At 49.9% G+C, this 17,562-nt stretch overlaps 1 protein-coding gene across 1 annotated transcript; it reads left to right on the top strand.

Moving 5' to 3' along the window:
- The first annotated feature begins 12,824 nt into the window (after positions 1-12,824).
- Positions 12,825-17,341, top strand: LOC146194036 (uncharacterized). Its single transcript, XM_084602938.1, has 2 exons — positions 12,825-15,678; positions 16,455-17,341. Exons 1-2 carry the CDS (start codon positions 15,674-15,676, stop codon positions 16,957-16,959), a joined length of 510 nt encoding a protein of 169 aa, XP_084459064.1. The 5' UTR covers positions 12,825-15,673; the 3' UTR covers positions 16,960-17,341.
- The last annotated feature ends 221 nt before the right edge of the window (positions 17,342-17,562 follow it).

The raw sequence follows: 17,562 nt of genomic DNA on the forward strand, positions 1-17,562 counted from the left end.
GCGACTGATAATGTCCTTTCCAAAAGCGTGACATACTCGATATGGAGAAGATTTTCTTTTTTTTTTTTAATGGAGTGGGGGGTAATAAATAGCCTGTTCATATTTCTTTTGCAAGAGGCAGATAGGTAAGCAAAAGTGTACAGGAACCGCGAAAATAAACAAAAAGCACTTGTACATGTCGCACGCGCGTACGTAAATCATTGCGGGCTGGCATGTGACGCGAACATGCATCCACACTGGGTAGGGTTCGCCTCTATGCAGCTAGGTGGCGACTCTGTTCGATCTCGGAGCCAATAGCCTACACCCTACAGCAAGACGAAGACCGTGCGTGCTCGTTGAGAAACTAAATGCCGCTGCGTGGGCGCATTTTCGGGCGATGCGACAATGCTGTGTCACGGTCTCCCAGGCACGTCGCTAAAGTGGAGAATTTTACGGATACACTTCTGCACGAACGGCGTCTCGCTGTATCTATTTTAATTGAACGGTGAGGTGAGATTTATTGTCCTCAAGAGTCGGGTCTCTGTGCGCAAAGCTCATTTTGCGGCGTTGTTTGCTTATTGCGTCGCATTGCCGCACCAACGTTCGCTGAATGTGCTTTAGCTGGTAACATAGGGCTGTCATTCTTTCTGTCAGTGGGATCTTTGTCATAGATATGTTAAATGCTTAAGTTGTGAATTTTTAGCATCACATTGGTTCCTCTCAGCGACAAATGAAGCGTGAGTAAAACAAAGAAATCGCGTACATGGCGAGATATTAATTGTAGGGTGTGAAGCTGTATCTCAGTTTTTTTCACATCTCAGAGGCATTAATTTAAATAGTAACAATCCCCACCTAAATTCCTTACCTAAGCTCTTTCAGCTAAGTGTTCTAACGATATCGGTACAGTTATCCCGTTGTATTTTTTGTTCTTTGACACTGATATCTCCCTTCTATCTCCATTCTATAATCTTACCGCGTCTCGTGTACAGACCTACGCTCAGGTCATTTTGTTATCACGAGGATTACATGAAGACCATGACAGATGAATGAAGGGTGGTCGCCTTCCTGCGGTTCAAGATTTGCATTGTCGTGACGCCTCTATGTATCTAATCGTGTGTTAGTAAAGTCTGGCTTTCGATGCAGCACAACTTCACTTTTTATGCCCTTAGTGAAATACCTCAAGCCATGTAATTCTCGTCCATGTGCTTGCCAAAATAACGTGATAGTCCTTTTTTTGCAGAAACGTGCCAGCGCAAATAAGCCCCAGAATGCGTTTACATGACGTGCGACGAAAGACTGCTAACGACGATGGAGCCAGAACGGAGCTATGATGAGATGGTTGAGGGTGCTGTAACATTTCAGTTAACGTAAAACTTGACAGTAGAAATCCATGTCAAGTAAAATTGGCTGAACAATAGTTACGGTGTCCAATTTTCCACCTTATTCGAGCATCGTTCTGTCTCCGTAGTCGTGGGCCTTATTTTTATTTATTTCTTTCTTTCAAATACTACAGGCCCATTAGGCATTGCGTAAGGGGGACAGAAAATCTGTACAGTGCTATATATATTGTTACGCCGCGTAGCGAGCAGAAGAAGAAGAAGAAGCGGAGGAAGCGAGGCGCACCAAGCTGATCCGGGTTTTTTGAGCCGTGTGCGTCCGTCCTTCATACGAAGTTCACCTGTATTAAAACCATTTCATCCGTTACATTTGGTGCTAGACGCTGGGTAAAAACGTTCTGGATCCACCAGTACCTCGTCGCAGCCATCGCGTAGCAGGTTTTTCACCTTTATCTCCTCAACAGTACCTTTCAATGGCCACCACCCGCACGACGCAGACTCAGAGCAGTGACCTGAAGAGACGACTGCTTTTCCCCACCAGCGAGAGCCGCGTACGTTCCACGGTGAGCCCGAAAATGACGTTAAGGAATGGCTCCGATACTTAACTGCTCGGAAAGAACATAAGCGTCCAAGGAAAACAAGGAGACCGCCCATGCTGGGCGACGTTTGGCCATCTAAGTGATTATTAGACTGAAACGCTGAGCCGCCGAGCTAAACCTAACCCAGCTTCGATACCTCGCCGACAGTGACGGTGACACCGGCCGTTACCATGGCAGTAACGGTTGAAGGTCACACCGTAACCGCAGAAGAGCTCGAGTCTGGAGACTGGACGCCAGTTATATACAAAGCCTACGCCTCAAGACCAGCCACGTCAACGAGCCTACCTCGCCACTCCGACAAAGCTACCAGCGAGGCACATACCCTGAACGCTCGGCAAGCGTTTCATGGAGGTGCGACCCCAACCGGCAGCAGCAAGACGCCCAACGCTGTTCGAGTAGTCGTTCGACCGCGCGGTGAACTGATACTTAGATAAATTCCAACGCCTCGACTCTGGAAAGCAGTGCAGACCGAGCTCAAAATTATACTACCAGAGGACTTCTGTCTGCGCATTCACCCGACCAACAATACGTTCACCGTGGCAACGACACACATCCCAAGAGCCGATACACTCAAGACATTGACCTTTCTCACAATTGGAGAGTGAGCCTAACCATGCGCGGCCTACGTGGCACCCTCACCTGGTGCTACCAGAGGTGTCATCACAAACGCCTACGACGACGCCCATTAAGTACATGAGAGTCATCCATCGCTGCACCCCATACCGCGGCAGCCCGGACGCCTGCACTAACTGTAGACAGGCGGGTCACCGTCATGACGTATGCATAAGCCCCAAGAACAATCTCTGTCCCCGCTGTGGAACGCAGCATCCGCAAGACCAGCCTTGTACACCCAAGTGCATTCTGTGCGAGGGTCCTCACCTTACCGGCACGGGATCGTATAAAGGACGCAGCCTTCATCAGCCACGCAAGCAATCAAGCCAGCAATGAACGCAGCTACAAGAATCGAATGCACCCAAGGACCAGTTTCCCCAGTTGTCCGAACTCAACCAGCCCAACCAGCATAAGCAGGCCTGGGCAGCGCCGCTAAAACAAGCCTGGAACTCCTCTGCCTCTTCACCCAATCAAACATCCGCGACACCGACTACCAGTCTACACCACGCTCTTGCGAAATCTCAGGAAGAGGCAGCGGCAGTGAAAGCGGAAGCTACAGCCGCGTGAGTAGAAGCCGCCGCCCTTCGTCAACACATCGCCAGACTGGAGCCCAGATAAGTGCCATCGCCACTGCATCTCCAGTTTCTCCTTCCCCCACTACTATATCTCAGTCTTGCTCACCTAACTTATCTGCCGTCGATACCTTGTCCAAAATCTCAAACGCTAATTCCCCTCCTGATTCACTACCAATGGAAGCTGACACGGAACCCCCTACAAACACTAGTCCGTGTATAACGACCCCTCCCTCCACCTCCAGCTCCCTAGATGGCTTGCCAGCCATACTTGAGTCATTGGCTGCTGGATTTGAGGCAAAATTGCAGGAAGATATAACTCACATCAATCAGGAATGTGCAACACTCAAAGATGCGGTAATCCGCATAACGCAAGGCAGTGCTGTTCTTAATCATAGATTAGATGTCCTAACCCAAGAATTATCTGATCGCTATATAGATGTTGAGTCTCGGCTCAATAATTACGCAACCCGTCTTCCAAAGCGCAAGAAACCCAAAACAGCAGGAGGACAGGAAAATCCTCTCCCTGCTATAGCTCAGGAATCCCACCCCACCGTTTCGACTACTCCTCCGATATGTTCTCATGATGGCATATCGAAACCGTAATCTTACTGTTTGGCAGTGGAACTGCCGGGGCTTTGGCCAGAAGCGTCATGTAGTCCACCAACTGCTGTCCTGCGCTACGGGACCTGACATCCTTGCTTTACAGGAACCCTCCAACCCACTCACCCTCCGCGGCTATGCATCCATTCTGCCTACATCTCCTGCTCTCTCTCGAGTAGCCTTTTTAGTTAATCGCTCTCTCACCACCATCTCACATCCCCTAGCGATTAGCGACATTGATAATCTTGTAATCGAACTTGTGCTACAACACACTCGAGCGAAGAGTTTTTATCTTAAATGTATAAAGTGATCCTAAGTGCTATAAAAACAACTATGAACGGCTATTTATGCTTGCGAAGCGCGTAGCTAACAAGCGTCTCTTACTCGTTGCTGGAGACTTTAACGCTCCACATAAAACCTGGGGTAACCCGCATGACACACCTAAAGGACATCGCGTGTGGTTAGCCGCGCAACAAACCGTCGCTATCTTCTCACTGACCCTAATTTTCCTACCCGCACGGGAACCAGTGTCTGTAGAGACACTGCACCAGATCTTACTTTCGCACATCGTCTCCCTCTCGCGTCTTGGTGCAATACACAAGATAATCTATGAAGCGATCATTTCATCATAGAAATTCTTCTAGACATTCACCTGCCCTGTAGACCTCCCAGGGATTCAACTTTCACAAAGTGGGATTCTTTCCGAACGTGTAGAGCAGCCCGAGCCTACGCCCCCATTAATGATATAACCGAATGGTCCAAACAACTACAAAGAGATGTCCAATCAGTAACTTGTCCCCTGCTAGATGACTGCCCAAGCGACACGGTTTACGCCCGCCTCCTGCAGTTATGGGAGGCTAAAGGCGGTCTAGAACGACGCTGGAAAAGGCAGCGTTGGAGCCCGACACTTAGACGCCGCCTTGCCCGTCTCAACAGAGAGATAGAGACACATACAGCGACTCTTTCACGACAGAATTGGGAATCGCTATGCAACAAGATAGATGGAAATATGAGTATATCTCAGACTTGGAACCTTTTTAGGCACTTATTAGACTCTAGTAAGACTAAGACAACCCAACGAGATAACCTCACTAGACTAATACATACTTGCGATACACCTCCACTGCAACGTCTCCCAGAACTACGCTATCACTACTTCCCAAGTACCCTTCTATAATACACCACGACTATTGAGGGCCCTTTACGACTTCCTCGACCAACCAATCACAGTATCAGAGGTGCAGGCTGAGCTTCAGAGGCTTAACACATCTTCAGCCCCCGGTCCAGATGGAGTGCATAAGGCACTCCGGAATCTTGATTCCCAATCTATTGCATGCCTTACTGAATACTTTAACGAGTGCTGGCAACGGGGCACCCTCCCACCGCAATGGAAAGAGGCCAAAGTTGTGTTTATATTAAAACCTCGGAAACCTCTGCTAATTTCAAACCTTAGGCCCATCTCTCTCACCTCTTCGATCGGTAAAATAATGGAGCATGTACTCCAGACCAGAATTTCTCAATATCTAGAAGGCAAAAATCTCATGCTCACCTGCATGTTTGGATTTCGTCCTGGTCTTTGTACACAGGATGTCTTCTTACAGCTAAAGCATCCTATTTTCGACTGTCAAACCTATTACTCCAAAGCCATACTAGGTGTGGATCTTACCAAAGCGAGATAATGGTACACATTCAGCAATCCTTCAGAATCTTACAATCCTCGGAGTCGGCGCCAAGTTGTATAATTACGTCCGAGACTTCCTCAGCCAGCGCACAGCCACACTTACCTTTGGCGACCACTGCCTTCTAGAGATCACGCTAGGTGCACGAGGTACGCCCCAGGGCGCCGTCCTCTCCCCTATACTATTCAACATAGCCCTTCTCCACCTACCCAAAAAATTAGCCCAAATCCCCGACATTCATTTCAGCCTCTACGCCAACGATATCATTGTCTGGGCTAACCGCGGCAGTGATGCCAAAATAGAGGGACATCTACAATTGGCACTAAACACCATCGACACCTATGTAAGGGAACATGGCCTAACTTGCTCCCCTTCAAAATCAGAACTCTTTCTCTACCACTCCAAACAATACGATTCAGGCAGCCCGCCTATTTCCATGAAGCTAGGTACCCATTTGATCTGACTAGTATCCATAATCCGTGTGCTGGGTCTAGTTCTTCACTCCCATGGTGCGCACGGAAAATTCATAAAGGCTCTCCATACACAAAGTCAACAGGCCACCCGACTGATTCGCCATATAGCCAACCGTCGGGCTGGCTTACGGGAGCGAAACACACTTCGTCGCACTTAGGCTTACATTATAAGCCGCGCCACATATTCCCTCCCATACTTCCCCCTCAAACAAAAAGAGAGAGACCGGGTGAACGCGCTCCTACGAAGTTGCGCGAAAACGGCTCTACGACTTCCCGCCCGGAGATCTAATGCCCGACTCCATAAACTTGGTGTACACAGCACTTTCGAGGAACTTTGAGAAGCTACATTAACGGCACAAATAGCCCGCCTATCCAACTCGGCGGCTGGCCGCACCTTATTATCCCACTTAAACCTAAGTCCAGTTACACACCCCATTGACGGTGTACCCTTTCTTCTAACCTCCGCTCTAATCTCATCATACCTCCAATCCCTAAAACCATGCACCCTGAGCGAGACCAGGACCGCAGAATAGCCAGGGCTCATGCCCTTCACAGACAATATAGCGAGGACCAAGAGGTGGTCTACGTGAACGCAGCAGAATATACGTCAGGCTCCCGTATGGTCCTGGCTGTAGCCGACAATCAAGCAAAGCTGCTTACTTCCAGCTCTATAATCACCAATTCTACCACAGAGGCAGAGGAGGCAGCCATCGCGCTTGCTCTCATCTCTACATCTGCCACAAAAATTATCTCTGACTCCAGATCTGCGATTCTAAATTATGCCAACGGCTATACATCCCGCACCGCTGCCCGCATATTACGCTTCTGGCAGCCCCGGCACACCATAAGCCTCATTTGGACGCCCGCACATGCTGGCCTCCCTGGCAACGAAGAGGTTAATTCCCTAGCCCGAGGTCTTACATTCCGGGCTAGTGAAACGGAGCCCTCTCTACAGGCCAGGGAGCGCCTTCTCTTGTTCCGTGATATTCTCTTGTAGTACCGGGACAAACGAAGGGAATATACACCCCCAGCCCCCTCTCTCACCATAACGCAGGCGAAGTTTGCAGACTCGGACGGCTCCATACCCTACACTTCTAAATGCCCGATATCCAGACCAAGTTTCCTCATCATGCAGACTCGGCGGCAAACCAGGACACTTCATACACAACCTTCTTACATGCCCCACCTTTCCTCATCCCCCATCACCAAACGTCGCAGAGTCCTACTGGGAGTCTCTCATGAAGAGCGCTTCAAGTCAAGAACGGAAGATTATCTCCAGTGCTATGAGGAGGATTTCTCTTCAAGGACTTTCTTTTGCTTTATAAGGGTGTCTCCCACATAGTAAGGGAGCACCTAAGTGCCATGCAGGGGGCTTCTCCCCCACTGTTTGTTCAATGGCAATAATATGTTTCTGCTACCACCGACATTACGAAAGATGCAGCAAGTACAACCGCTGGAACTAAATCGCACGCCTCTATAATGTTGTTGTCTTCCTCTGATGACCTGGGACCGATTCGTTTAAGAAATTACCTAAGTGCCATGCAGGGGGCTTCTCCCCCACTGTTTGTTCAATGGCAATAATATGTTTCTACTACCACCAACATTACGAAAGATGCAGCAAGTACAACCACTGGAACTAAATCACACGCCTCTAAATGTTGTTGTCTTCCTCTGATGACTTGGGACCGATTCGTTTAAGAAATTGCGAAGTCCTTTGGGGATACCCTTGCGAAGAAGGAACGCGCTGAGCATCAGCTTTCCCATAGAGCCCAGCTGCCCGGTGAGACACGCACACGTTACGTCGAGGAAATATTGAAACTTGGTCGCATTGTAAACCGGCAGATGTCAGTAGAAGTCAAGATAGGGCACCTTCTCAAGGGCATTACTGAGGATGTGTACAACTTCCTTATTTCGCGGGACACCCTTGCCATAGTAGCAGATGACATCAAGCAGTGCCGGGCATTTCAGGCGTTAAAGGCACGTCGGATAGCGCCCAAATTTGGCCGTCTTTCTATGTGACAACTGTTGCCGGTATCGACATTCCGGAGGCTGGAGGCATCGCTTCTATGTTCAGGAGGATTATACGCGAGGAGCTGGATATTCAGCGGCAACGTATAAATTTCGATGCACCTTACCACTCGACATCGAGGTGCGTATCATCATGGCAACAACGCGTGCAATGGGCTGCACAAAAGAACAGCGAACTATCTTACACCAACCGCGTGGAGCGGACTCTGCAGCCAATATCGCACTCTTATTTCCAGCAGCGTCCAGCCCATCCGGATGAAGTGCCTCGTGGTGCTCCTCCTTGCGCTTTTGTCGCCCCATCTCGGCCTCCAAGGGATCCTGAAGTGAATTACCACAGCCGCCAGCCACCCGTATGTGAAGGCTGTGGGGGAAGCGAACATACCTTCCGCTTTTGTCCGCGTCTTCAAATTACCCGACCCCCTGTCCAACGAGTACTGCGCTTCACGAATGGTGCCCAGTAGGAGCAGCAGCCACCCGCTACCTTCTATCGGCCTCTTCCCCTCAACGCTACGCACGGAATGACTCCCCTGTGTCCGATCGCAGCATCACTCCCCAATCGCAGCGACAACCCCGTTCGCCATCCCCAAGTCGCCGCTTTGTTTCTCCACCGCTGGGAAACTAGGTGGTGTGACCGGTGGTGGTAAGGTCGCCGGACGGTCCATTTCACGCATACCGCTACCTATCGTCATGCTAAAGAACAATCTGTCAGTGTGTGTAGACAATGTTAAAACGGATGCTTTGGTTGACACTGGTGCCGCTGTGTCAGTTATGAGCCTTTCATTTATGAACCGCCTTCGACAGAAAGTTATGTTTCTGTGTAACAAAAGCACTACGTTTTGTGGAGTTGGGGGTGAAACTTTAGTTCCGGTTGGCTTGTGCTCAGTTTCAGTTGTAATTGGTGGCGAGTGCTATAGGACAGAATTCGTTGTATTGAGACGTGTCACGCATGACGTTATCTTGGGTGCTAACTTTTTGCGCGAGTGTGGTGCGATTTTAGACTTTATTGACGGTGAAATTTGTTTGCAGCCGAACATGTCGCAGAGTCACGATCGAGTAGTATGAGGTGGGCGAGGAGGTACTTGAAGTGGTTGGGGAGGAAGGACCGGATATTCTGGGTTCTGTTGAGGAGTGCTTGAGTCGATTATCTCGTATTCTTCCGGCGAAGTTTGGCCAGTAGGACGTTCCGCCGTTCGAGGTCGCAGGTGGATTCGATTTCTTACAAAAATGCCTCCGGTGTCTGTTTTCACGGTTTACCTTCTAGGCTCTGGGCCCACATTTACCACGGTGGCTTTTGTGCAGTTGCGGCTATTTCGGAGCCATACGGGTTGGCCAGGAACAAGCGGAGGAAGGTTTCTTGTGTGCAGGTCAGCATGCTTGTGTTGTTGTTTCTGCCTTTCTTGCAGAAGATTATGGTGAGCCTCAGTTGGAAAGCTTGGTTTCAAGGCACTTGGTAGTGTTGGTAGCAATGTGCGAAGCTTTCTACCCATCAGGAGCTCAGCCGGTGATTTTGCTCCTAGTATTGGTGTGCAGCGGTAGTTGAGGAGCACTACTTCCAGGTTGTTGTCTTCCTCGGCTGCTTTAGTCATCATAGCCTTGATGGTCTGTATTGTTCTTTCCGCTTGACCATTCTACGGGGGTACAAGGGAGAAGACGGCTGGTGTATCACGTCCCACTCACGGAAGAACTTTCTAAGCTCTTCGCTGTCGAAGGGTAGTCCCTGATCAGATACGATTGTCGCGGGAATGCTAAACCTGGCAAATGTTTCCTTCAGTACTTGTATCAGCGAACTTGCTGTGGTTGTTCTCATCTGCCGAACCTCTGCATACTTGGAAAAATAATCGACAATCAGCAGGTATGTCTTTCCCTGCAGATGGAAGAAGTCCATGGCGAGTTGTTGCCAAGGTCGACCAGGAAAGGATCGGTCCAATAGAGGCTGGTGCGGAATGCCAATTTGATGTGATTGACGTATGTAGCAGCTCTTGATCGAAGTCTCGATGTCCTGGTTTAGAGTTGGCCAATACACACTCTGGCTTGCCAAACCCTTGCACGCAACGATTCCGCGGTGTGCTTGGTGGAGCGTGCGAAGCACATTTGCATGGCATGCGGCTGGTATAACCAAGCGTTGGCCGTAGCACAAGAAGCCTTCCGTTTTGTAGAGCTCGCTTCTCACATGGTAGAATGGTTTGACTTTGTTGTCTACCTGTGCGAGTTTTTGAGGCCATCCTTCTTTGATGTATTTGGCTACTGTTTGAAGAGTCGAATCTCGTGATGTCTCCTCAGCGATCTCGCGAAGTCTGCTAGGGGTTGCTTGAACCAAACTTGAAACGTCAAGTCCGGGGTCGTGATCTACTGTTTCCATTCTTGTTGACCCATCGGGAGCTCTTGATAAGGCATCTGCAACTGCTAGTTGTTTTCCCGGAACGTAAGTCAGAGTCACATTGTACCGCTGGAGGCGCAGTAGTAGCCTTTGAAGTCGGGGTGACGTTTTGTTCAGGTCCTTATTCTGTAGGCCAATCAGAGGTTTGTGATCCGACTGTATGGTCACTTCTCGTGCGAACGTGTGGTAATGAAATCTTTCACACGCAAACACGACGGCTAGCAGTTCTTTCTCGATTTGCGCATACTGCTTCTGGGTGGCTGTGAGAGCTGCTGAAGCGTAGGCCACGGGTCTGCCTTCTTGCAGTAAGACTGATCCCATTGCGTAGGAGCTGGCGTCCGTAGAAATTGTCACGGGCTTTGATGGATCAAAATAGCGAAGAACGGGTGCCGTAATCAACCTTGACTTCACGAGCTTGACGATGTCGGTATGTTGTTGCGTCCAGTGCCAGTGAACATCCATCTTCAGTAGTTCACGTGTGAGTTCCGAAAGTTGGCAATGAATTTCGTCAAGTAGGTAACCATTCCAAGAAATCTCTGCAGTTCTTGCTTGTTTGTTGGCAGTGGCATAGACTCGATGGCTGTCACCTTTGTTGGATCTGGAGCAATCCCATGGGATGATAGTTGGTGTCCAAGGTATATGTAATGGACGTCAAAGCCAGCTGGAGCTTTTCCTTTTTAAGGTTTAGGTTGTTGGCTCTGGCGATGGTCAGCACCTGTCTCAGGTCGCCCGCATGTTCTTCAAGGTTTCTTGATGCCACAAGGATGTCGTCAAAATAGGGCTTGGCAATTAGTTGCTGCTCAAACACCCTGTCTATGGCTTGCTGGAAAAGTTCAGGAGCTGTTGCAAGGCCAAATAGAACCCCCGAAGGAAGCGATAGCGTCCCCAGGGCGTCGTGAAAGTGCACAAGCGCGAGCTTGGCTCGTCTAGGACCGGCTGGTAGAATGCACTTTTAGCATCGAGAACAGAGAAAATCTTTGCACCATTCAGCGTTGCGAACAACTCTTCAGGGACTAGAACCTGATAATGCTGTCTTTTCACAGCTGCGTTAAGGTTGCGAGGGTCCAAACACAGCCTTACGTTGCCATCTTTTTTGTGAATAATGACAACTGGGTGAACCCACTCGGAAGGCTCTGTCACCTTCATTATGATGCCGTTCTCTTCCATCCGTTGCAGTTCGGCCTTCACTTTATGCTCTATTGCGCAGGGTACTCGGCGTGGAGCTGACACTGTAGGAATCACTCCTTCTTTCAATTGTATAGAGCACACCCCAGGCAATTTCCCAGTGCCTTCAAGTACATCAGAAAAGTCGTCGAGCACGTTCCTTTATGGTCTTGGTTGCTGTGCATGCAGCTACAGTTGTTCGCTGCGGCTGTACATGTTTGATGAGCTGCAATGCCTTGCATGCGTCGGCGCCTAAGATTGGCTTTAGTGGCTGTTTAACGACGAGGAAATTCAAGATGCAAGAGTTTTCGCCCGCTGAACATTGCAGTTGGCATTCAGCACATATAGGAAGTTCCTGCCCGCTGTACGTCGTCAATCGTGCATGCGTCGGCTTCATGTCTGGTTGCATACGCCAGTTTCTGATTTGATGCATGGGTATGATGTTCACGTTCTAGCCGGTGTCCAACTTGAACCCGACGCTGTGACCATTCACGCAGACTGTTTCGAACCATTCTGAGGCACTGTTTATGTTGAGGAGATCGAGGCTCTCCAGGAAGAATTCTTGTTGCTGATCCTGCTGCTGAGGTCCTTCAAGGAGCCCGATTCGCTGACTTGAGGAGTTGCTGCCTCGTTGGCGTTGTTTACACATGCTTGAAAAATGCCCGAATTTGCCGCAGGCGTAACAGTTGTGACCGCAAGCGGGGCAGGCGTGCGGCTTGTGCGTTGTTCCACAGCGCGAGCATTCGCGTTGCTGCTTCTGCTGCGGGATGGAATGCGGGGTCCTCGAAGCTGGTTGTTTTGACGAGTTCCATCTTTTCTGATTGTTTATGGCTTGCACTTCAAGGTTGGGCTTTTGCAGGTCTTTTACGTGCTTCTTAAAAATCTGTGCTGCTTTGCACGTTGTAATTATCTTGTCAAGCGTGAGGTCCCGTTCACGGAAAAGTCGCTTCATCAATGCTGCTTCTCTAATTCCGACAACGATGCGGTCCCCTATGAGCCTCTCTGCTTTTTCTCCAAAGTCGCATTTTTCTGCTTGCCTCCGGAGGTCAGTTACAAAGCCGTTGAACGGTTGGTTTGCTTTTTGTTGCATGCTGTTGAAGACAGCCGACGCCTGTATTACGTTTTTGTATGGGTTGTACAGAGCGTCGAACTGCTCGAGGAGGTACGCAACTTGATCCGGCGTCTGCGCGCCGTCGGTCGGCGCTCTGAGGTTGAAGGGGGAATGTCTGGGCGACGCGGCGGCCGCGGGGCTTGAGAACAAGGAGGAGTAGGGCCTTGCGAGTAGCGAGAGGCTTGCTGGCGTACTCACATGCGAGTTCGTAGATGTTATAGGCGTCTTTCCAGTCCTCCCATGCCTGGTGCGGATTCTCACCGGGCTCGAAGTGAGGAGTGTATCGTGTAGATAACCGATGCGAGCCTGCCTGCAGCATCATCGGCGCATGCTCGCCACTTGTGTGTGTGTCGTGTAGATAAGCGATGCGAGCCTGCGTGCAGCATCATCGGCGCATGCTCGCCACTTGTGTGCCTTTTCCCGGAGCCTGTATAAAACGAGCGCTAATAAACGCTGAGGCGGCTTTCGTTTGCTCGGAACTGGTCTCGGCGGTTACTTGGACGACACAACGAACGATACATGGTGTCAGAAGTGGTTGGAAGCCACGGCCACGAAGCTCATCCACGGTAAAGAAGCATGGAACTTGTCAAGCCACCGGAGCCGCTGCACTTCATCGGAGAGATCAGTAAGCAATGGAAACTTTTCAAACAAAAGTTTGAATTTTTCTTGGCTGCTTCCGAGCCCAGCAATCAACCTCGAAAGGATGCCGCGAAGGTTGCTTTACTGCTAACTGTGGCAGGCGACGAAGCACTAGAAATTTACAACAACTTCACCTTCAGTGACGAAGAGAGCCGGGAAAGTTACGCGACTGTGATCGCCAAGTTTGACACCTACTGCGAAGAGCAGCTAAATGAAGTGCATGAGCGCTACCTGTTTCGACAACGCGTGCAAGCTCAAGGTGAGCCCGTAGAACAGTTTGTCAGAGAGCTTAGGAAGATGTCTCGCTCCTGCAACTTTGGAACTATGGCAGAGTCGTTCATACGTGACCAGATAGTTTTTGGAACGAATGATGATAAAGTAAGACAAAAGCTGCTGCAGGATAAGAAGTTGACCTTGGCTAAAGCGGAAGAAGTATGCAGGGCTGCGGAAATGACTGCCGCGCAAAACGAAATCTGGTCTCGAGAACACAGACAGATTCACGCTGTCAAACGACAGGAGCAGCAGCAGCAGCAGCAGCAGCAGCTGCGCGACGAACAGCCCGCAACGTTCAAGTGCCGCAGGTGTGGGCGTACACATGGTCCGCGAAGCTGTCCTGCTTTTGGCAAAACTTGCAGGAAATGCCAAGGGCAGAACCATTTTGCTGTACGTTGCAAGGTTTATCGACAAGTTCGGGAAGTGAAGAGCGCCGACGACAGCGATGCTGAATTTGACATCCTTGACGTATCTGTCAACAGCGTTGGAAGAGCGCGTGACCGTGACTGGATGGTCCAGGCTCAAGTTGCGGACACGACACTAACCTTGAAAGTCGACACGGGATCGCAAGCCAACCTCTTTCCATTCTCAATCTACAAAAAGCTGCAGCCGCGAATACCCTTGACTAGAAGCAACTGTATCCTGCGAGCTTACAACGGAGGAGTCATCAAGCACCATGGCGTCATAACTACCACGGTGACTGTCGGAAGAAAGAAGGCCGAGATTGATTTTTTCGTCGTGAAGAGGGAACGACAGGCCATACTTGGACTGCGATCCAGCGAACTACTTGAACTGTTCTCGCGCACCGTAAACGACGTCGGAGTAAGCAGCAGCGAGGAAGTTGTTCAGCAATTTCGGCAGCTTTTTTCGGGGACTGGATGTATTCAGCGACCATACCGCATGGTTCTTCGAGAGGACGCTGTCCCAGTCGTCCAGACAGCCCGCCGGGTGCCCCTTTCTTTGCGGGAGCCTCTGCGCGCAGAACTTGCCCGCATGGTCAAGGCCGGCATTATAGCCAACCAAGACCAGCCGACAGACTGGGTAAGTCCTCTGGTTATTGTCAGAAAAAAGGACGGCAAACTAAGATTGTGCATGGATCCGAGGAAAATTAACGACAGTCTAAAGCGCGAGCACTACGAGATGCCGCGTAGAGAAGATATTGAATCTGAACTAGCTGGAGCACGCATTTTTACCCGCCTTGACGCCAACTCTGGATTTCACCAAATACCGTTGCATGATGAAACGTCAAGGATATGTACGTTCGCGACTCCCTTTGGCCGTTACCGCTTCTTGAGGCTACCCTTCGGTATAGCCTCCGCCCCAGAAGTGTTTCAAAAGGCTCTTAGTGAAATCTTCGAGACACTGCCAGGAGTACGAGTGTACGTTGATGACGTTATCGTGTGGGGTGTCACAAGGAAAGAGCACGACGAGAGGTTACGAGCGGTACTAGAAGCGGCACAGAAAGCTGGCTTGACATTCAATGCAGACAAATGCAGCATTGGCGTGCGCAAGATTTTTTTTCTTGGTGACGTTATTGCGGAAGACGGCATACGCCCAAATCCTGCCTTGGTCAGATCTCTGCTAAATATGCCGCCACCGGCTGACAAGCAAGCAGTGCAACGCATGCTCGGTGTTGTAAACTACTTGTCGAAGTTCCTGCCATCAATTACAGAGCGAACGACGTTGCTTCGCGACTTGATAAAGAAGGATCGGGTCTTTGAGTGGACGGAAAACCACGCTAAAGAATGGAAACTGATCTGTGATAGTCTGAGCAAAGATCCTGTGCTGGCGATCTTCGATCCTAAAAGGATCACGAAGATAACATCCGATGCTTCGCAAAATGGAATAGGCTCGGCTCTCTGGCAGCGTTACGAGGGTTTGTGGAAGCCCATTGCTTATGCATCACGGGTCCTAACCGAATCGGAGCGGAGATACTCTCAGATAGAAAAAGAGGCTATGGCTGTCGTCTTCGGGTGCGAAAAGTTTCATCATTTTGTGTACGGACGCAACGTTATCCTCGAGACAGATCACCGTCCCTTAATAGCAATATCTGAAAAGCCGATTGGAGAAATGCCGCCCAGACTGCAGCGATTTTTTCTTCGTTTGCTTAGATACCACTACAAGCTCCAATTTGTTCCAGGGAAATGCTTGGTGGTCGCAGACATGCTGTCTCGTGCATCCATTGAAGACCCAGAGAAAGAAAGCACCGACGACGACGTGGAAGTTCATGCTGTAAGTGTTCTTTCATCACTCGTCAGCGAGGCAACGTTGAAGCGTTTGGCAGAAGAAACTAGCAAGGACGATTACTTGAGTCAAGTCATTCATTTTTTGGCAAACAATCGTCCAGTCCAGGGAACACTGAAGCCCTTTGAAAGCGAACTAGTCGTCGTGAGTGGCGTGTTGCTTAAGGGATGCAAGGCTATTATACCGTCAACCATGCGCCCTGAGCTACTTCGAAGAATTCATGAAGGCCACTTGGGGATAAATAAATGCAAATCACGAGCGCGTAAGTTGATGTTTTGGCCTGGTATTAATGCGGACATTGAAACCCTCATCAAGAGATGCGCAGTGTGTCAGAAGTACGCCTACCGACAACAAAGTGAACCAATTTTGGACCGCCCAGTGCCTGAACATGCCTGGTACCGAGTGGGTGTCGATATTTTTCAGTGGGCTGGAAAATCGTACCTTTGCGTTTTTGATGCGCTATCCAACTTTCCAGAGGTAGAACTGCTATGCAACACAACGACGGCCACAGTTGTGAATAAACTCAGCGCAGTGTTCGCGCGGTATGGATTGCCTATTGAAGTCTGCACGGACAATGGTCCGCAGTTTGCGAGTCACGAGTTTGCATTGTTTGCGAAGAAGTACGATTTCAAACACATAACTTCCAGCCCGCGGTTTCCCCGCTCAAACGGTCTCGCGGAAAAAGGCGTCCAAATTGTAAAGAGAATTTTGAAGAAGACATCTGAGGTGAATGATGACTTTTGGCTTGGATTGCTCACTTACAGGAGCAGTCCGCTAGAAGACGGTCAGTCGCCTGGAGAGTTACTTCAGGGTAGACGACTTCGGACACCTCTCCCCGACTTCAGCGAAGCTCCAAGCAAATCTGTAAGAAAACATAAACAATGCCGACCCCCAAGACGTAGTCTTCCACCACTACAGAAAGGACAGGTTGTCAGAGTACGCGGAGACTGTTGGTCCCCGAAAGCCAAGGTTCTTAATGCACAGGCTCAACCAAGGTCCTACCAGGTTGCCACCGAAGACGGTAGAGTATTGCGACGCAACCGACAACACCTCATGGCGACGGCTGAGCCTTTCAGCATGTTGCACAGCGATGACGACATGCCAGATGACAGCCAAGAGAACGGACCCTCCTGCCAGGTCCAACCAAACGATGACAACGAGCCCATCACTGCGCCCTCCCCACCGACACCAGCACCAAGAAGATCCCAGCGCGAGAGAAGGCAGCCACAGCGGTTGGGATATGGTGACAACTTTATGCAGGTTCCGTGAGGAAACTTCGAACCTCCAGAACTTTTTTGTTGTGAGTGTGAACTGAACTGTGACTGTGATTGTTTTCTGTCAGAATTTCAAAGGGGTTTAGATTGTTCTTTTTCTGTGCAAGCAAAGGAAGATGTATCGTGTAGATAACCGATGCGAGCCTGCCTGCAGCATCATCGGCGCATGCTCGCCACTTGTGTGTGTGTCGTGTAGATAAGCGATGCGAGCCTGCGTGCAGCATCATCGGCGCATGCTCGCCACTTGTGTGCCTTTTCCCGGAGCCTGTATAAAACGAGCGCTAATAAACGCTGAGGCGGCTTTCGTTTGCTCGGAACTGGTCTCGGCGGTTACTTGGACGACACAACGAACGATACAAGGAGGTGGTTGCAGAAACACATTGGCCATATTTACGGGGTTCTATAGGTTATTCTGACACCATGTTATGTTGGTTATTGTCGGAGAGACTGACGACACGGACCAGCCCAGTTGTGAACAGAAAAGGAACTAAGGTTTATTCAGGATTTGAACTTGGGTCGCGGTTACGTAGGTGGCGCTGTCTGGAGCCTTGTTAGAATTGAGGCGGCCACGTAGAGATGGCGCTACAGGATGAGAAGC

Source organism: Amblyomma maculatum, chromosome 4 (assembly GCF_055883805.1).
Source record: "Amblyomma maculatum isolate TAMU_Amacu chromosome 4, ASM5588380v1, whole genome shotgun sequence".
Classification (NCBI taxonomy): domain Eukaryota; kingdom Metazoa; phylum Arthropoda; class Arachnida; order Ixodida; family Ixodidae; genus Amblyomma; species Amblyomma maculatum.